General features: G+C 44.4%; 1 protein-coding gene across 1 annotated transcript; it reads right to left on the bottom strand.

Moving 5' to 3' along the window:
* Nucleotides 1-5,071: 5,071 nt before the first annotated feature.
* On the bottom strand, nucleotides 5,072-21,807 carry LOC112229462 (protein lifeguard 1). Its single transcript, XM_042310142.1, has 7 exons — nucleotides 21,642-21,807; nucleotides 12,323-12,676; nucleotides 11,207-11,319; nucleotides 10,562-10,762; nucleotides 9,680-9,808; nucleotides 9,160-9,303; nucleotides 5,072-5,970 (listed from the first exon to the last, which is right to left on the bottom strand). Exons 2-7 carry the CDS (start codon nucleotides 12,651-12,653, stop codon nucleotides 5,821-5,823), a joined length of 1,068 nt encoding a protein of 355 aa, XP_042166076.1. The 5' UTR covers nucleotides 12,654-12,676; nucleotides 21,642-21,807; the 3' UTR covers nucleotides 5,072-5,820.
* Nucleotides 21,808-21,943: the final 136 nt, after the last annotated feature.

Below are 21,943 nucleotides of genomic sequence, written 5' to 3'. Positions count from 1 at the left end.
GCAAAAAAACCATCAAGCACTATGATGAAACTGGTTCTCTCTAACTTATCCTCTGTAGGAGAGGTAACTCTGGGTCTTCCTTTCCTCATGAGAGCCAGTTTCATCATAGCGCTTGATGGTTTTTGCGACTGCACTGGAAGAAAATGTAAAAGTTCTTGACATTTTGAGGATTTACTGACCTCCATGTCTTAAAGTAATGATGGACTGTTGTTTTTATTTTCTTATTTGAGCTGTTCTTGACATATGTACTTTTACCAAATAGGGCTATTTTCTGTATACCACACCTACCTTGTCACAACACAGCTGATTGGCTCAAATGCATTGAGGAAATCATTTCCACAAATTAACTTTTAACAAGGTGGCACAACTGTTAATTGAAATGCATTCCAGGTGACTACCTCATGAAGCTGGTTGGGAGAATGCCAAGTGTCCAAAGCTGTCATCAAGGCAAAGAGTGGCTACTTTAATATCCATATTTCAATCAATCAGCTTATTATCCAAATGTCTATCAATCAGATTAACACATCCTATCCACACTCACACAACTTTAACATCCACTTAGTACTATTCCCTAACACATGGTAAACTCCCGTATTACATCATTTGCATTTTCAACGATTCTCTTGTTACTTGCTATGCACCATATGTATCACCATATATTCTCTTGCCGCTACTTCCTATACATATATACCACATGCTTTTAGTAATGGCTGCAGACCACGTAGACACTGCTCTTATAAATGCCAACAGACAGCTGCCATATTGTTTTTTTTATAACAAAATATTTTTAATACAAACTCATTTAAATTGACTTACTGAAATTCATTAGACATGTCCCTCAGAGGTTTGGGGATCATGCATTTTCCCCAGGGCAGCTCTCAATAAAAGTCTGGGCGGGTCCACATCCTCTTTGGTCAGAAGGGAAATCCCTTACTCTTTCCCACTAGGGAATGCGGCACCGATACCCCCCTCACAGACCTTCACTGGGATGCTACACAAGTGGAATTACTGATCCTGTTCGTTGACGCCAAATTGTTGTTGAAAGCCTATCTTTACCAAGCACAGGCAGGAACCAATGATTGTTTATGACGCCAAAAGGCAAGACGACCATTTGAAGGCTGTCTCTTCACAAAGTAATATTTCCTCCACATGCCCCTTCCACACTAAACAGCTTTAATACAAGAAGTGCTTTATGGCTTTAGCATCAGAGTGGTTCAAACCACACACAACAGAAAAAAAGTGTATAGCTCTTTTAATGAAAAACAAAGAGTAGTGTAAAGGAATCCAATTCCAGTTCATTTTAATGCAAATGTACAGTGCAAACATAACTACAAAGCTCCAATTTACTCAATACACATCAAACCACTAAGGAGTTGTATTATACAGTGTACAAAACATTAGGAACACCTGCTCTTTTCATGAGCAAGTGCCCAGATGAAAGCTATGATCCCTTCTTGAGGTCACCGGTTAAATCCACTTCAATCAGCGTAGATAAAGGGGAGGAGACAGGTTTAAGAATGATTTTTAAACCTTGAGACATGGCTTGTTTGTGTGTGCCAGTCAGAGGGTGTAGGGGCAAGACAAACGATGTACGTGCCTTTGAACGGGTTATGGTAGTAGCTGCCAGGCACACCGGTTTGAGTGTGTTGAGAACTACAACGCTGCTGGGTTTTTCACTCTCAACAGTTTCCCCATGTGATTCAAGAATGGCCCACCACCCAGTGCACATCCAGCCAACTTGACAACGGTGGGAAACATTGGAGAGAACATGGGCCAGCATCCCTGTGGAACACTTTCGATACCTTGTAGAATTGAGGCTGTTCTGAGGGCAAAAGGTGGGGTGGGGGGGTGCAACTCAATATTAGGAAGGTGTTGCTAATGTTTTGTACACTCAGTGTATATACACATTTACTTAGATAAACAGAAACATTAAATCAAAACAGGGCCGTAGGTAGCATAACAATAACACTTCTATTGTTATGATTATTCTTCGTTCAACATGACTCAAATAAACAGCTAGTGCCTGCCCAGTGTGAAATCACAGCACATGCAACAATAGGGAAGGATCATGCAACAGGAGTCAAATTATAACTCAATCTGAGATATTGAAGACTTTGATGTGGTTTTCAAAAAATGGTATTCATTTTAGTGGATGTAACTTAGTGTATAGTTTCAATGGAGAACATATCGTCAGCATTTGCAGTAGTGGAGTGTTAAAACTAATGTGTTCTCTAGTGACTAGTAGTCAAAGTTATTCTGTGTTTCCAGACTCTCCTTATTCTACCTTCAAGTCTTCCAGTGTATACACAAATCCATGTTCAAGCAGGAAACCTCACAGAATATATGCCCCTCTGCGTCCCATGAATCATTCAAAACAACAGAAAAGTGTGGTGTCCTGCTCATTTACTTTCAACTTCACAGCAGCCCTGCCTTCTATAGCAACTAAAATAAATATATAATTAATAACTTATCCTTCAATCTCCATGTCAGTAAAAACAAGTGATATTTTTCTAACAGCGCTGTATAAAAGTGTTCCGAAATTCCAATACCTAAACATTTCACATTAGTAAGAATGGAGAGAAGGGGAAAAAAAACAATACTATTTACTATACATGAAGACAGAGACAAATTAGGAATTAGTAAGGACAAGCGAAAAGTAAGAGGGAAAACATTTATCCAAAGGAAGCCAATGGGACATTCCACATTTAGCTTATACAAAAGCATCTCAATTACCAACCTTCCCAACATTCAGAACATAAGGGGGGGAAAAAACATTATCATTCCATTAATAATATTTTCACATACAGTACCAGTCAAAAAAGTTTGGACACTCCTACTCATTTGAGGATTTCTATATATTTATACTATTTTCTACATTGTAAAATAATAGTGAAGACATGAAATAACACATAGGGAATCATGTAGTAACCAAAACAAGTGTTAAACATATCAAAATATATTTATATTTGAGATTCTTCAAAGTACCCACCCTTTACCTTGACGACAGCTTTGCACACTCTTGTTATTCTCTCAACCAGCTTCATGGAGGTAGTCACCTGGAATGCATTTCAATTAACAGGTGTGCCTTGTTAAAAGTGGATTTGTGGAATTTCTTTCCTTCTTAATGCATTTGAGCCAATCAGTTGTGTTGTGACAAGGTAGGGGTGGCATACAGAAGAAAGCCCTATTTGGTAAAAGACCAAGTCCATATTATGGCAAGAACAGCAGCTCAAATAAGCAAAGAGAAACAACAGACCATCTTTAATACATGAAGGTCAGTCAATGTGGAAAATTCCAAGAACTTTGAACGCTTCTTCAAGTGCAGTCGCAAAAACCATCAAGTGCTATGATGAAACTGGCTCTCATGAGGACCGCCACAGGAAAGGAAGAGTTCCCTCTGCTGCAGAGGATATGTTCATTAGAGTTACCAGCCTCAGAAATTACAGCCTAAATAATTGCTTCACAGAGTTCATGTAACAGACACATCTCAACATCAACTGTTCAAAGGAGACTGCGTGAATCAGGCCTTCATGGTAAAATTGCTGCAAAGAAACCACTACTGAAGCACACCAATAAGAAGAAGTGACTTGGTTGGGCCAAGAAACACAAGCAACGGACATTAGACTGGGGAAATCAGTCCTTTGGTCTGATGAGTCCAAATGTGAGATTTTTGGTTCCAACTGTGTCTTTGTGAGACGCAGAGTAGATGAACGGATGATCTCTGCATGTGTGGTTCTCACCATAAAGCATGGAGGTGGTGTGATCGTGCTTTGCTAGTGACACCATCTGTGAATTATTTAGAATTGAAGGCACACTTAACTAGCATGGCTAGCACAGCATTCTGCAGTGATATCCCATCTGGTTTGCACTTAGTGGAATTATCATTTGTTTTTCAACAGGACAATGACCCAACATACCTCCAGGCTGTGTAAGGTCTATTTGACCAAGGAAAGTGATAAGTGCTGTATCAGATGACCTGGTGTCCACAATCACCCAACTTCAATCCAAAGGAGATGTTTTGGGATGAGTTGGACCGCAGAGTGAAGAAAAAGCAGCCAACAAGTGCTCAGAATATGTGGGAACTCCTTCAAGACTGTTGGAAAAGCATTCCAGGTGAAGCTGGTTGAGAGAATGCCAAGAGCGTGCAAAGCTGTCATCAAGCTAAAGGGTGGCTACTTTGAAGAACCTAAAATATATTTAATTTGTTTAACACTTATTTCATAGTTTTGATATCTTCACTATTATTCAAAAATGTAGAAAATAGTAAAAAAGAAAAACCCTTGAATGAGTAAGTGTCCAAACTTTTTAAATTAGATTTTTTATTACCCCATTTTCGTGTTATCCAATTGGTAGTTAGTCTCATCGCTCCAACTCCCGTATGGACACAGGAGAGACAAAGGTCGAGAGCCGTGAGTCCTCCGAACCACAACCCAACCAAGCCGCACTGCTACTTGACACAATATCCACTTAACCCGGAATCCAGCCGCACCAATGTGTCGGAGGAAACACGTATACCTGGCGACCATGTCAGCATGCACTGCACCCGGCCCACCACAGGAGTCACTAGTGCACGATGGCACAAGGGCATCCCTGCCAGACAACCCCCCCCCACAATCCGGATGACGCTGGGCCAATTGTGCGCCACCCCATGGGTCTCCCGTTTGTGGCAGGCTGCGACAGAGCCTGGACTCGAACCCAGAATCTCTAGTGGCACAGCTAGCACTGTGATGCAGTGCCTTAGACCACTGCGCCACTCGGGAGGCGTGTCCAAACTTTTGACTGGTACTGTACATACATTATTATTCATGTCTATTAGTGTTGTACATCCATGTTAACAACACAAACGACATTCACATAGCTTGGAGTTTTGGTCTTTGTACTGGTTAGCAATGCTTAGTGATGGCATCATTTTATAGATATATATCTCTCTCTGAAGAGAGAGAGAGAGAGAGAGAGAGAGAGAGAGAGAGAACGAGAGAGCGAGAGAGAGATTAGTGAGCATCACAGCCATACACTCCCCGGGCATGCCTAGAGAGAGCTGGTTAGGGAACTAAGCGTCATATACATTTCACACAGAACTATGTACACAGCTACGTAACAAGCAGGCTAGGAGAGGTATCCCTCTGGAGGGTTTTTATTCATCTATTCAGCTTATCTCAGCTGTTTCAGGTGCCATGCAGAGTTAATTTACATTGGCAGGAAAACAAGGGAACACCAGAGGGGGAGAATATAGCAGGAAAGGTGTTGTTTCTAGGTTTCTTCCTTAAAAAGCGCTGGCCTGCATCACAGCGTGGCTTTCTCTATCAGATAGCATATCACTCGCTCTCTCTACAGTGCTTAATTTACAAGGCAAGGAAGAGCGCCAAAATCACAGAGGACAGGAAAGTTCTATAGAACTTGTTCAGCTAATGTTGTTCAGAAGTGATTTACTAGTTAGCTACCATATCTCTGTAAGTAGAAGCAGATTGCCAAGGAGGACCGAACAAGCAGAATGCATAAAAACAAACAAGGAATGTTGAAAAAAAGATGGAATAATTTACAACATACTTAAATAGAACTTCAAATAAATTACTTCAAAAATGTGCCCTTCTTTGCTGCACTCTATGGCAGGCCTGCTGCAATAGGTGACAGAACCCTTTTTTCTGTCACCCAATTCGTCTCCTGAAGGGGGTGGGATGATGGCGGGGAGGTGTAACAGACAAATTGGAGGGAACCTCAAAAAGTGGAACAGATCATGCAAAAAGATAGCGAGGGGAAAAGAGCATCATTCAATCCTTCTGGCTGCCTTCCTCTCCCTTTCCTCTAGAGGGCGACGCTCCATCACTCACGGGAACGGCCCACGATAGCCAGGATGTAGAGGAAGATGTTGATGATGTCTGTGTAGAGGTTGAGAGCAGCAAAGATGTACTCCTCTGGACTCAGAGCCAGCTTTTTGTTGCCCAGGAGGAGCTGGGTGTCCACAGCCAAGAACTACAACCACACAGAACATGGAGAAAGGAATTATTATGGCAAGAGAGACATTCAATCAGCCAATCATGTACTGCAGAATTGTAATGCCCTCCCCCCGTCCTCACTAACACGCTGCCCTCCCCCCGTCCTCACTAACACGCTGCCCCTCACTCCCCCCCCCCCGTCCTCACTAACACGCTGCCCCCCCCCGTCCTCACTAACACGCTGCCCTCCCCCCGTCCTCACTAACACGTCCTCACTAACACGCTGCCCCCCCCCTCACTAACACGCTGCCCCCCCGTCCTCACTAACACGCTGCCCCCCCTCACTAACAGTCCTCACTAACACGCTGCCCCCCCCCCGTCCTCACTAACACGCTGCCCTCCCCCGTCCTCACTAACACGCTGCCCCCACCCCCCTCTAACACGCTCCCCCCGTCCTCACTAACACGCTGCCCTTCCCCCCCTCACTAACACGCTGCCCTCCCCCCCCTCACTAACACGCTCCTCACTAACACGCTGCCCTCCCCCTGCCCTCCCCCCGTCCTCACTAACACGCTGCCCTCCCCCCCTCACTAACACGTCCCCCCTCACTAACACGCTGCCCTCCCCCCCCGTCCTCACTAACACGCTGCCCTTCCCCCCTCCCTCACTAACACGCTGCCCTCCCCCCCGCTGCCCTCCTCACTAACACGCTGCCCTTCCCCCCTCCTCACTAACACGCTGCCCCCCCCCCTCACTAACACGCTGCCCCCCCCCGGTCCTCACTAACACGCTGCCCTCCCCCGGTCCTCACTAACACGCTGCCCCCCCCGGTCCTCACTAACACGCTGCCCTCCCCCAGTCCTCACTAACACGCTGCCCTCCCCCGGTCCTCACTAACACGCTGCCCTCCCCCCGGTCCTCACTAACACGCTGCCCTCCCCCCCCGGTCCTCACTAACACGCTGCCCTCCCCGGTCCTCACTAACACGCTGCCTCCCCCCCGTCCTCACTAACACGCTGCCCCCCCGGTCCTCACTAACACGCTGCCCTCCCCCCCCCCCGTCCTCACTAACACGCTGCCCTCCCCCCAGTCCTCACTAACACGCTGCCCCCCCGTCCTCACTAACACGCTGCCCTCCCCCCGGTCCTCACTAACACGCTGCCCCCCCCCCGGTCCTCACTAACACGCTGCCCTCCCCCGGTCCTCACTAACACGCTGCCCTCCCCCGGTCCTCACTAACACGCTGCCCCCCCCGGTCCTCACTAACACGCTGCCCTCCCCCGGTCCTCACTAACACGCTGCCCCCCCCCGGTCCTCACTAACACGCTGCCCCCCCCGGTCCTCACTAACACGCTGCCCTCCCCCCGGTCCTCACTAACACGCTGCCCCCCCCGGTCCTCACTAACACGCTGCCCTCCCCCCCGGTCCTCACTAACACGCTGCCCTCCCCCGGTCCTCACTAACACGGTCCTCACTAACACGCTGCCCTCCCCCCCCTCCCCCCGGTCCTCACTAACACGCTGCCCTCCCCCCGGTCCTCACTAACACGCTGCCCTCCCCCCTCACTAACACGCTGCCCTCCCCCGGTCACTAACACGCTGCCCTCCCCCGGTCCTCACTAACACGCTGCCCTCCCCCCCGGTCCTCACTAACACGCTGCCCTCCCCCCCGGTCCTCACTAACACGCTGCCCTCCCCCCCTCACTAACACGCTGTCCCCCCGGTCCTCACTAACACGCTGCCCCCCCCCGGTCCCACTAACACGCTGCCCTCCTCACTAACACGCTGCCCCCCCCCGGTCCTCACTAACACGCTGCCCTCCCCCCCCGTCCTCACTAACACGCTGCCCTCCCCCCCCCCGTCCTCACTAACACGCTGCCCTCCCCCCCGTCCTCACTAACACGCTGCCCTTCCACCCCCCCTCCCCCGTCCTCACTAACACGCTGCCCTCCCCCCCCGGTCCTCACTAACACGCTGCCCTTCCCCCCCCCGGTCCTCACTAACACGCTGCCCTCCCCCGGTCCTCACTAACACGCTGCCCCCCCCCCCGTCCTCACTAACACGCTGCCCCCCCGGTCCCCCGTCCTCACTAACACGCTGCCCTCCCCCCCGGTCCTCACTAACACGCTGCCCTCCCCCGGTCCTCACTAACACGCTGCCCTTCCCCCCGTCCTCACTAACACGCTGCCCTCCCCTCCCCGTCCTCACTAACACGCTGCCCCCCCCCCCGTCCTCACTAACACGCTGCCCCCCCCGGTCCTCACTAACACGCTGCCCCCCCCCTCACTAACACGCTGCCCCCGGTCCCCCACGTCCTCACTAACACGCTGCCCTCCCCCGGTCCTCACTAACACGCTGCCCTCCCCCGGTCCTCACTAACACGCTGCCCTCCCCGGTCCTCACCACGCTGCCCTCCCCCGTCCTCACTAACACGCTGCCCTCCCCCCCGGTCCTCACTAACACGCTGCCCTCCCCCGGTCCTCACTAACACGCTGCCCTCCCCCCCCCCCATCCTCACTAACAAGCTTCCCTCTCTTTTTACTGCCTTGATTAAAGGTGAATGAGAGCTTTGGGCACAACACTTTGTGAGTCTGACTAGTGCCCATAACTGACTGATCGCATCAGCAAGGTTGTTTTTCCACCTTTAGAGTTTCCTAAATGTAACCATGGTTTTTTTATACATTTTTTGTTTCGTTCTCACTTTTCCACACAAAAATATGAAATTATCCCAGTTTGCAGGGAGAGCAGACTGGGCTCAGACAGAGGTGGAAAACCTGAGGCCACCAGCAGCTGCGTGATAATCCGGTCACATAGCCAAACAGTTGGACTCAGTCAATTCCTGTCCCGCTGAGCTTTGATTCTATTAGAGCTCAATGGGTATAGTATAGCCCAATGACCTACATATACACACACAAGAAAGGCAGCGCTGTGTTGAAGACAGGGTTTATATACACATCCTTGGTATAGCCCTGTCACAACCCTGTCATTTAGCAACCATCCCATATGCACCATAACATTGATTATAATGACAGACATCCCTAGTAAACAACACACCCTTTATACTAAAATTTGTCCTGATAGTCAACCATGTCACATTTACTTATTACACTTTCACAGGTCACACAGTGGTGTGGATGAGGCGAGAGCCCCCCTTAAAACATGAAGCCCTGAAAAGTGCCATAGAAATGCATTACATCATTAAAATTCAGGCGAGTTCCTCTACTTACGCAGGTGAAGAGCAGGGCTCCCAGGGAGGCGTAGACAATGTGGAGGATCCTGTGGCGGATGAAGATGCAGAGGATGGAGAAGAGCAGCAGGACGATCAAACACACAAACAGAACGCCGCGGCAGGAAGTGAAGTCATACTTGCTCTGGATTAGGGGAGAAAACAGGGAAATTAGAGATTGTCATTGTCCCAAGAGGGAGTTGAGGTTAAAGCCCCCGAACATTCCTCAATTCTCAAGGCTATGCCATAGTATGTGATAGTAGTGTCAGTATGTAATAGTGATAGCAATAGTAAGTGATAGTGACAATAATAGTACGTGATAGTAATAGTGACAGTATGTAATAGTGACAGTATGTGATAGTAATAGTGAAAATTAAACAAAGGCCATGGAGGCAGAAAGACTCCATAACATCATGGTTTGCAAAACCGTAAGTGTGATACTGACAGCAAGGTGGGAGTCAGGATGGTGTGTGTGTGTGTGTATACGCATTCATGCCTGTGTGCATGTGTGTACTACTGACCTGTAGTGAGAAGAGGACCACGGTGAAGCAGACCACAGCGGTGATGCCCACAGCCATGATAACAGTCTCCGTGTCGTAGAAGCTGGCGATCATCCCCACCATGTAGGACAGACTCAGGGTCAGGATGGACTGAGGGCAGACAACAACGTCAGTATTACAACCACAACACATCCCTCTCATAATGTTATATAACTAATATAGAGAGACAAATCAGGTCATCAATTGTATTTAAAGCCACTATGTAACCTTTTGGGGCGACCAGACAAAATTCACTTCCAGATGTGAGTTATAGATCTGTAATTCTCATTGAAAGTAAGTCTATGAAGTGGTAGATCTGTTCTATGTACACTATTTCTATGCTTCCAGTTTTTTAAGTTTAGTTTTCGGTTTTGTACACCAGCTTCAAACCGCTGAAAATACAATATTTTGGGTTATAAAAATGAATCTCTACACTATATTTGCTTGTTGTTTTCCATATAGAAACTGATATGAGGCAAACTTTTAGAATTTTAGCAACCAGGAAATGGCAGAGTGCTTTTTTAATCTGTGTTTCATCGCTTCGTTGATTTCACAGTTTTATAAAACGCGACAATATCTATCTTATATTTGTAACTCTAGTCTAATATCAATATATACCCAATTCCAGCAACACTGTCCCAAACCAAGACCTGAAACATTAACAGATAAATAGGGTTGATACATTAGACAATGCATCTTTTAGAGGTTAAAAGACAGAGTCTACATCCCAAATGGCACACTATTCCCTACATAGTGCACTACTGGCACCCTATTCCCTACATAGTGCACTACTTTTAAAATAGAACACTACATATGGAATAGGGTGCCATTTAGCATGCAACCAGAGTCAGGGTGGGGCTGTACCAATGCCATCAGGTTCCAGGGGTGTTTGCGACGGAACTCTCCACAGCAGCTGAGGGTGATGAGAGACACAAAGAAGATGGCGTAGGACACGTAGTACGTCCAGGGGTTACGCCGCACAAACAACTTGGCATCGTCCACAAAGGTAAAGACGGCCACGAAGGAGAAGGTGACCATCAGCTGAACGGTCAGCACCAGGAACACCTAGGAGGAGGTGGAGAAGGTTGGACAGACAGATGTTATAGGACTGTCTCAGGAAAGATATTCAATAACTATGACAAAGTGTCAGTCAACATTGGCTATTGAAATTAAAGTTGAAACATTCCTGGTTAGATTTGTGAGGGAATTTCTTTATTTTGAATAATAGTCAAAAACATGAAAATAATAGCAGATCATTGTTTTATTCATGAAGTTTATTTGGACATGGACAATGTACCTCAAAAACATACAGTACATCTCAAAAGTGAGAAGTGATGCTTTGCACCATTTATTTATTTACATTTTGCACCAGGTTTAGCTAAAAGCTCATTTATATCTGAATAACTAGGAGCTGATAGAATGGTTTGGTTTCTATCTCCTCCGTTCACTCAACTGACAGCATGTTTTTCTGTTCTCATTCATGCAGTCCCGTCCCCTCTCCTGTCTCACCTTTCTGATGAACGCCTGTCGGATGCTCTTGTCCTCAAAGCCAGAGTTGGTAAACTCCTCGTTGTCGTAGTAAGACGGCGGCACGTCCCCATGGTAACCATCACCCACGGAAGCTGAAAACCCCAGACAATAACAACAATAAGGACCAAATAGCAACCATGGGTTTAATCAGTACAGGGGTGAGTCTTTTGGCAATCAAATGAGACTATTGAATGTGTTGTTTTGACACGGGTCATTAACAGGGTTAGTTCTATATAGTTGTTGGTCAGTGAGACAGTCAGTCAGTGAGACAGTCAGTCAGTGAGACAGTGAGACAGTCAGTGAGACAGTCAGTCAGTCAGTGAGAAAGTCAGTCAGTCAGTGAGACAGTCAGTCAGTGAGACAGTCAGTCAGTCAGTGAGACAGTCAGTCAGTGAGAAAGTCAGTCAGTCAGTGAGACAGTCAGTCAGTGAGACAGTCAGTCAGTCAGTGAGACAGTCAGTCAGTCAGTGAGACAGTCAGTCAGTCAGTGAGACAGTCAGTCAGTCAGTGAGACAGTCAGTCAGTCAGTGAGACAGTCAGTCAGTCAGTGAGACAGTCAGTCAGTCAGTGAGACAGTCAGTCAGTCAGTGAGATAGTTTAACCTCAGGAGGATGATATGTGTGCTTCTTCAGCACACTAGGTTGATGGACAGTGAAAGACACAGGCAGCAAATTCTCAGGGTAATTATACATCCATCTAAGTGGAAAACCAAACAGTGATCTTAAGAATTTCCAAACCTGCCTTTCAAATGGAAAACTGACATAAGCAGAAGTGAAGACTGGTAACAGAATTAATTTAACTGTACCTGAGCACATTGTGTTTGGCCCACTTGGATTAATGATGTATGACATGGGCATGAGTGTTACAAAACATTTAAGTATAGAAATAATGTCCATGTTAGCCCAGGTCTTGGGACAGTTTTGCAATCTTATAGCCATTTAAGCATAGAATGGAGGTAAACCCAGAAGAACCAGAAAGAGTGTCTAGAGAGTAACCTTTTCCTAGATTCTCCATGACACCATATGACTGCTCTTCCAAACATAAATCATGTGAAATGTCTCAAGCACAGCTACATGTCCACTACTGTCTACTCACTGTTGGGGTCACCAGGGAACCCTGGCTGTGCAGGTTGCTGGTAGGGCACTGTGGGGTAGGGGCCCTGGGGATAGGGCATCTGAGGGTAGGGTCCCTGTCCAAACCCAGGGCCTCCCTGGGGAAACCCAGGCTGACCATAGGGTGCAGGTTGACCATAGGGTGCAGGTTGACCATAGGGTGTAGGCTGGCCAGGGTATGGAGCTTGCACTGGAGCCGGGGTGTAGTTGGGAGGGGCTATCCCGAACCCGGGCTGGGGCGGTCCGTAGACGTTGTTGTGGAGGGGGTTGTTCTCCCCCATGACCCCAGGGTAGCTGTTCTTGTCCTGAGACATGGTCTGTTTCTCTCACTGGCGGCCTGAGGAACAAGGAAACATGAAAAGAAACCTGTATGGCATTCACAGGAACAGACCACTGCTGGGTGGGACTTTGCATTTGAGATAACATGACAAGCTGGAGTTTTCTGGAAAGTGAGGCAGGGGAAAGGAAATGGTGAAACATAGTAAACTTAGACTAATTATGTTTGACAGCTTCAGCATTAAAGTTCAACAGACACATCTTAGGTCAATAATATGAAGTATTTTTCTTCACCTTGCTCGTTTTACTCCCTCCCTCTAAAAGGAGGCGCCGGAAAAGGTAATGATAGTCTTTGCCAGTGTGGCAAAGACCGTGCTAAGATTCAAACACTGAATCTGCCTGATTAGAAAGCTGATGAGAACACCGAGGAAGCTGGCAGACAAAAGGCCCAGGCAGCAGCCCAGTGATTCTTCCTGAGAACACCCAGACAGTTCACACACAGAGTCACATACCCTCCATCAACACGGCTAAGCTGCTCAGTCAGTCTGCTCTATGCAATGTACAGGAGGCAGGGCGAGAGAGGAGGCATTGATGACATGAGTTGAATCAAGCCACATTAAACACTGTCCAATGACTGGCTGTTCTTGAATAGGCTAGGTGATTCTGGAACGTTAGGTTAGGATCCACTTGTCCTGACAATAGGATTCTCGGTAAACTGAAATGGAAGGATGTAGAATGACAGACCACTTTGTCCACGTCTAGGCCTAATCCAAATAATACACTCTCACTGGAGAGAACACTTTGTGACCGGTCACTGTCATGATGTTTTGTTGTGCTTTTCATCCACTGCATTGTTACACCACCACCAGGTCAAACTGGACTACAGTAGAGGCTGGTGGGCAGAACTAGAGGAGGACAGGCTCATTGTAATGGCTGGAATGGAATTCATGGAGCGGAGTCAAACATGTGGTTTCCATATGTATGATCTGTTTGATACCGTTCCAATGAGCCCGTCCTCCTACCAGCCTCCACCTCAGGACTTAGAATTTAGCACCAGCCAGTATGCTATTTAACCAAACAGTGTTTAGGCTATGGGGCAAAACAAAAAGAAAAGTTCAACTGCATGTTAGCCTATAAAGCTTGTTTTGCAAACATCTTGAAGACCCAGTTACCAGTTGACTGAATAGGACCTGACGTGTTACACAAAAATACCTAGATGAGGAAAGACGGACCATCCACACAGTCCTTCAGACTTTCCAGGAAACGGTATAGTGCTTTCCCCTAAAAGCTTTCCTGCACCAGAGCACAGAGTCACCACGGACCCAGGCAGGAGGTGTGTTGGTAATTAAATGCATTATTAATCTGCTTCGCTTTAGTAGGAGACCTGGTCTGAGTCCCAAATTGCACCCTAATCCCTAAGCACTATCTAGGAAAAAAAGGGACCCACCCTTGAAAACACTTGCCTTACTACAGGGGTGTGAAACTCAATCAGCACAAGGGCCATATTGAAAAAAAAAAAAAAAAGGAATTCACAGGCCAGACAGTTTTTACACACAAAAATCCATGCCTATAACTGGTTTTATTTGAAAAAAAGATGGCCCTTTATAATTCCACCTACATACATCGGATGCTGTATATAGCATTAACATATTAAAACAAAAATAATAAATAATATCTGTTCAGCCTTTGCTGCTATGCTTTCAGATGTGAATAATATGCTGTCACCCTAATGAAAAAGCATTTAATAAACAAAAAATGAAGCTATAGGTTGTTAAACATTTAAACTTAAAAAATGTTTTTCATTTTTTTGCACTGCATGGATCACCAGTGCGGTTGAATGCAGTATTGCTGTATGGCGTTCTCAAAATGTTTATTAGCCAGCTTAGTATACTGCTCAAATGTTGCTGTAATAGGCCGACATGTTTGTCCTTTGCATGGTGTTTTGTTGCAAGTTTAGTTTTTTGGTTATTCATTGTCAAGCTTTAAAAACTGAAGCCAGACTACAACATTTATTAGCCTAGCTATGACATGTGTCTGTACACTTTCCATCTGCTGTGCAAGGTAAACGAGACACATGATAGCGGAGCAATTGAGGTTGAATTCACGATGCCTACAAGTTTAAACTTTTGGTTCTGTAGAAGATTCAGTCAGTGCCATTAGTGATGATATGATACTGCACACTGGCTGGCTCGTGTGTGGGTGTGGCTGGGTCTGAGAAAGGGTGTGTGTGTGTGTGGCAATGCACTGCCGTTTGGTGTACAGCACGTTGGCAGTGCATTGCTGTGACTTGTAGTGCAGCACAGGCTATATGGAAGCGGAACACACAAATAATTGCACGGGCCAGGTAGAAATGTGTCCAGGGGGCCTTGTGTTTGACACACATGCCCCCTTTCTTCACTCTACAGGGTCACTCAGCCATCTCAAGCTCGCTCCATTCTATTGTCCTCCTTTAATACATATTTAAAATGCAGGTGGTCAGAGCCAACCACATTTTTAAAAAATGCATACAACTGTATGGCAGGTTTATCGAGTGATTTGTGGAGACACTTCTGGTTGTGTAACTTAGCCTTTTGTATCCCTAGACGGTAGCTTCTGCACAACAAGTTCCCCTTGGCTTGTACAGTCAAGTCCACACACACACACTAATCCTGTCTCTCTCACACTCAATCGGATAAGCAAGGGAAAGCAGAGGGGCAGATCACATCACTACAGCATCTGGGGCCACATTGAATAACAGTAGAATTATGTAACACCTGACTGTCCCATTTCCCCTTGGTGCCAAAGCCTGCATGTCTCCCAAATGGCACCCTATTTCCTATAGAGTGTACTACTTTTGAACACAACCCTCTGAGCCTTGGTCAAAAGTAGTGCACTAAAAGGAGAATAGGGTGCCATTTGGGACGTAGGCCCCTGCACACTGGCTTGACCATTGGGGACTCGGCCAGATGGGTAACATTCATTGGCATCTGGCTTCACAACATTCCCCTACCTGTCCAGAACATAGCCATTTCAATTACCTCATACCACTAGAATTGACTCGGTACTGATATTCATATACATAACCATGTTATTTTCTACTCTGCATTGTTGGAAAAGGACCCGTAAGTAAGCATTTCACTTAGTCTACACCTGCTGTAAACGAAGCATGTGACAAATACAATTTGATCATAACAGACTACAATCCTTATCTGACACAAGCCATTTTGACTGTTCCGACAATAATAATTGCTTGCTGACAAGGTAGGTACAGAACCCAGCAGCAATTCCTGTAAGCTTGATCCATGGGCTGTCTGAACACACCTCTCTGCATGTCTGAATCAACAAGAATGTAGTGTAGACAATCAATCCATCAGCTCAGTTAGGAACTGTCTGGGACTGAATAGTGGCTTTGCAGACAGCACAAGCATTCCATGACACCGCTCTTTTACATCTACATTTTAGTCATTTAGCAGACGCTCTTATCCAGAGCGACTTACAGTAGTGAGTGCATACATTTTCATTCATTTTCATTCAAGTCATATATATATAGTGGTTTCAGAAAGTATTCACACCCCTTCTCCAATTTGTTTGTGTTGCAGTCTGAATTTAAAATGGAATAAATTCATATTTTTGTCATCACTGGAATGCACACAATACCCCAATATCAAAGTGGAATTATGTAAAAAATAAAAAAATAAATTCAAACAAAGACCAGGGAAGTTTTACAATTCATCACAAAGGGAACAGATTGGTAGATGGGTTTAAAAAAAAAAAAATGTTTTTAATAAAAAAATCAGACATGGATATCCCTTTGAGAATTATGAAGTTATTAATTACACTTTGATACACCATCCAATACACTCAGGCACTACAAACATACAGGCGTCCTTCCTAACTCCGTAGCCGGAGAGGAAGGAAACCGCTCACGGATTTCACCATGAAGGGCAATGGTGACTTTAAAACAGTTTAATGGCTGTGATAGGAGAAAACTGAGGATCGATCAACAACATTGTAGTTACTCCACAATACTAATCTAATTGACAAAGTGAAAAGAAGGAAGCCTGTACAGAATAGAGATATTCAAAAACATGCATTCTGTTTGCATCAAGGCACTAAAGTAATACTGCAAAAAAATGTGGCAAAGCAATTCACCTTTTGTCCTGAATACATGGTGTTATGCTTGCACAAATCCAACACAGCACATTACTGAGAACCACTCTCCATATTTTCAAGCATAGTGGTGGCTGCATCGTGTTATGGGTATGATTGCAATCGCTAAGGACTAGGGAGTTTTTCCAGATTAAAAAAGAAACTGAATGGAGCTAAGTATTGGCAAAATTCTAGAGAAAAACCTGGCTCAGTCTGCTGGTTCAGCCAGTACGTACTGGCTGATTTCTTTTGATTTTTCCATGATGTCAAGCAAAGAGGCACTGAGTTTGAAGGTAGGACTTGAAATACATCCACAGGTACACATCAGAAGCTTCTAAAGCCATTACATCATTTTATGGAATTTTCCAAGCTGTTTAAAAGGCACAGTCAACTTAGTGTACATAAACTTCTGACCCACTGGAATTGTGATACAGTGAATTATAAGTGAAATGATCTGTCTGTAAACAATTGTTGGACAAATGACTTGTGTCATGCACAATGTAGATGGCCTAACCGACTTGCCAAAACTATAGTTTGTTAACAAGAAATTTGTGGAGTGGTTGAAAAACGAGTTTCAATGACTCCAAACCTAAGTGTATGTAAACTTCCGACTTCAACTGTGTGTGCGTATATATATATATATATATATATATATGAGAGAGATTTTTTTAAATAGAAATGTTACATTTCTTCCACTTTGACAGAGTAATTTGTGTAGATCGTTGACAAAAAATGACAATTCTACCCATTTTAATCCCACTTTGCAACAACAAAATGTGGAAACATTGATCAAGAACCCCTCTGAGGCGCCCATGTTGTGATTGACCAAACCCATGTAACAAAACCGATTAGGTAATATTATAAGAAAATGCTTAGTCACTTCCAGGGGCCTGACAGTGAAAGGAAAATTACACGTCTGTGTCATGCAAATCTAATCTGAAAACTAGTCAAATTGTCAGCTCTGCAGCATGCTTAGGCAAGCTAGCTAAATAGGATGACTAAAGACAGTACAGTATGGGGAGCAGAGATAACATTGTCTGACTGGCTGGATGCTACTGCCTGAGCAGACATGAGATAACTAAGGAATTAAAAATAATCAAGTCATAGGCTAAAAACAAAGTAATATTTTATTACTTCATAGTAATTTCCTATTGATGTCTACCCAATGTGGACCAGACAGTGACAATGGAATATTTTCAATATTTTGGCAATTGAATGTTCACTATTTTTGACTTTGAAATTTTATGTACTCTGATAGTCAAGGAATGGAGACTATAGGAGTCAGATAGGGGGGAAAACTACAGGCCTTGTAACATAGTAATCTCCCTGCTTTGGTGGTTCCTGATTGTAAAAGACTCAGTGGAGGTGATATTGGACAAGACAGCCTACTATGTAACAATTCATGTACTTTCTCCAGTGGTTTCCATTCTTTGGTGTTCACTGCTCACTGATTGTAAAGGAATGGAGACAACGTGGGACAGATGAGCCTATCCCAACCAAGCCTATTGTGTAACAAGGCCGGTACTTTCTCCTCTCTCTACTCTTTGGCTTTCTCTGACAGTGAAAAGAATGGACTCATAAAAACAAAGTGGTTTGAGTAGTTATTTCCATGGCTGCTATGGAGATTCAGTAATGTCTGGACCCGATTCAATCCCATCACATAGAGCGATGGTGCTTGACTACAAAGCAGAAATATCCAGGAACCTATTAGCAATCGCCCCATCTTTCTCATCCTTATTGCTACCGGAAAGAATGGGAGATTAATGAATTGTATTTAGATCGTGCTTTAAATGTAATGCACTGAAGAGTTCTCAAATGGCAAGCCAGGAAAGGGAAGCGTGCATGTTCACAATGCAATGCATGAAAGAGTCAAATTAAATTTGCTCCACATAAGACTAACACAGCTTATGTCCAGAAAACAGCATGCATCCCCAGAACACAGAGAAGGCCTGAAAATCAGATGGGCAGACATTTCACTATCATGTTACAGGAATATTTTACTGTTCAACTGCTAGGGCTACGCCATAAAGGGAAAACTATCCCGTCTCAATTATAAACCGTAACAACTACTGGCTGGGACAATACCAGTATCACGATACTTGTTAGTATTGTGGCAAGTAAGCAAATCACAAAGCAGATTCAATATCCTTAGGAAAACAGTACCTCCGGGACTATAACAGTATCGCAATACTCACTAGCAGAGGTGTGGACTTGAGTCACAAATTTGATGAGCCTTGGAGCCTCAAGACTTGGGACTCAACTTTGACTTATCTGGCCAGGTTTTGTAATGTTTTGTCAAACATTTTGTGGCACTCTCCATGGATTACCCTCTGATTGGAACAGCAAATTGTCAATCAAGACAGGTCGGGTGAGATAGTCTAGTGGTTCTCGTTTTCTTTTCTTTTTTTTTTTTTGGGGGTGAAACTGAATGGGGGGAAATATACATATTTTTATTCACGTTTTAAATAGGCTACACATACACACACACATACATATAAAATGTATGATATATAGCCTATCATTTGTATTTATATATAAACAAAAACACACACACCTTTGCCTATTTTATTGCTTTCTAATATAGGCCTACGTTACTGCACCAAATGATTTTACTGTGGTATCCATTATTTGGTGTTCACTGCTCACTGATTGTAAAGGAATGGAGACAACGTGGGACAGATGAGCCTATCCCAACCAAGACTGTATCAAAAATCTCATCTGTGCTTCAGAACCAAAAAGTTGCGCGTCTTGATTGTTGAACAACGCCCAGCCATCAGCACCAGCATGTCAAGGAGGGCACGCATATTCATATTAGAGACCCAGAAAGCACTCCTTGCCTGACAAAAACAGAGTAGGCCATCTAGATTATCCATATAAAATACAGTTGAGAAACGTACTACCGAGGCATCTTTACCAGAACAATAGGCTACTGGCTAGATGTCTTTAGATATGTGACATCGCACTGCCTTCAATATTATGGGATGAATGACAGTATATGTGAGGACTCAAAGGGCTAGCCACATGGCAACGAGTGGCCCGCCAAAGTGAGTGTGCTGTACAGACAGACCATGCTTTCCAGGCAATCCTGCAACCATCGCTGCATACAGGTAGGAAGGCCTTATTATTCTGCTTGCTCTGGATTTCAGAGAAGTGACATGATATCCCTACTTGATATTGGCTGCTAACATGACTTTCAGCAAAAACAAAAATTGCAGGTGTAAAACGCTGGGGCATCAAGCAACAATTACTACAGTAGGCCTACTGGTGTTTTGTTATGTCAAAATTGCTTGAAATATATTATACACTTATGCGGTTGCATTTGGAATGAGTTAAAATGATTTTTTTTTTACATCAAAATATGTTGTAGACAAAATAATTAAAAGGGCTTTCTGGTAACTTCAATAAATAGACTAAGATTTGTAGTTGAACAAGAAATTGCATGTATAGATTTTTTTTCTTCACTTGACTTGGCACTGAGAATGGACAACTTGGACTCGGACCTTGTGACTGGAGACTTGCCTGTGACTCGAATAATAGGGACTTGGTCCCACCTCTGCTCCTTAGTATAGTGGCAAGAAAACAAAGCGCAATCGTTTTTTAAAGGACCAAAGAGTTTGATTTGTTTAGTGTTTTCATTTTTGGCCATGGAAAAATTATCGCGATACTGGTATCGTCCCGACCATAGTAAAATCAGGAGCACAGTAAAATAAAGTATTTATTGGGAGAAGATTAATAAAAAGGCCTAAACAGCCTGTGGCGGGGACAGCACGTTTGAGTTATTTTCTTGTTGAGCACAATTCAAGACCTTGAAAATGATGAGGCTGAGTATCAGGCTGCTGATTCACATTTCTAGAAATAAACAAATATCAGCTGCATAAACACAGATGTGTAATCAGCACTAATGGGGATATTCTGTGTGCATTCCAACAACGTAAACAATTGGACAGTAGGCCTATCTGAGTATTAAAGCCCACACTGACTGGCACCTTCTTTCCAGCTAATTGGCTGCAAACAAAGGAAATTGAATGTAAACACTGATAGCATCCCTATTTGCCTCATAATAAAACTTGCTAGTTATTAAGCTATACATAAACAACGCATCCGTACATTACAACCGGCAACCTAATCCTAGCTTTTCAATTCGCCCATCATATCAGTGTTGTACATCCATCCACAGGCCTGTACTACGATGTGCATCGTATCAGTTGAATGCACCTTGCCTCCGCTGACTGAATAAATTATCAGATGGGCCTTCTCGTTTACAGCGCTCGTTCCCAGATGGCGATTTTGTTGTGTAGACTTACCTATAGCAAATGCCTCCCAGACAGTGTTGTCATTCATTAATGCTGAATAGTCTAGATGAAAAATGAGCATGTTGTCTGCGCTCGTACCTCACTCTCAGTTGCTAAACAAGCGTGTGACTGCGGGAGACGATTGTTAGTTAGCTTAACGTTTCATTAAAAGAAAATAGTTTCGTTTCGATACACAATAACAAAGAGAATGACAAGCTAAAACTGGTAACTATATTATGTTAGCGCATGGGGAAAATAAAGACGTAGAAGATGTAGCTCACTACCTAGCTAGTTATCCATTCATCATTTCGACAAAGTTGTACAAGCCTTGCACGCCTCGCATCGTCAGTTTACCAGTTCATCTTTTTAGCAAACCGAACTGTCTGGCATTTTAGCACCACCCAAGTGTTGTTATCCTACTTAGAGTCAAAGACTAGATGCGTTATTTTAGCTAGTGTATCTTAGTCAATGTGTTTGTTCATGTTTTTAGTAAACAACGACTGGGCATGACATGTTCAGCTACGTTAGCCATATGCTAGCTACAGCGTTTACTGCTAAATGTATTTAGAAGCAATTAAACCATTTCCAAATAGAAAACAACCTTACCCTTCTTAAACAGTGTAATATATTAGCCACTGCAAAACCCCGTTGATTTGACGTTTCGCTTTCGAAACCCAGCTATTTCATCTGATGTAAATGTCCAGTCATCGGTCAACAGCTTTTCCCGCAACAGTGAGCGCTACGGTAACTGACGTCATGTGCTGCTGTTTGTGGGATTTCATAGTCATTGGTGGAAATCACCAATTTCTACTGATAAGGGCTATTTAATTGATAACAAATTGCATACACTATATTGAGTGGACTGTAATTTTGATGCCCTTACAATATGACTAGAGTCATGTCTGAAA

This window comes from Oncorhynchus tshawytscha, linkage group LG31 (assembly GCF_018296145.1).
Source record: "Oncorhynchus tshawytscha isolate Ot180627B linkage group LG31, Otsh_v2.0, whole genome shotgun sequence".
Taxonomy (NCBI): domain Eukaryota; kingdom Metazoa; phylum Chordata; class Actinopteri; order Salmoniformes; family Salmonidae; genus Oncorhynchus; species Oncorhynchus tshawytscha.
Note: the sequence above shows the minus strand (reverse complement) of the source record. Positions and strands in the feature narration are given on the sequence as shown.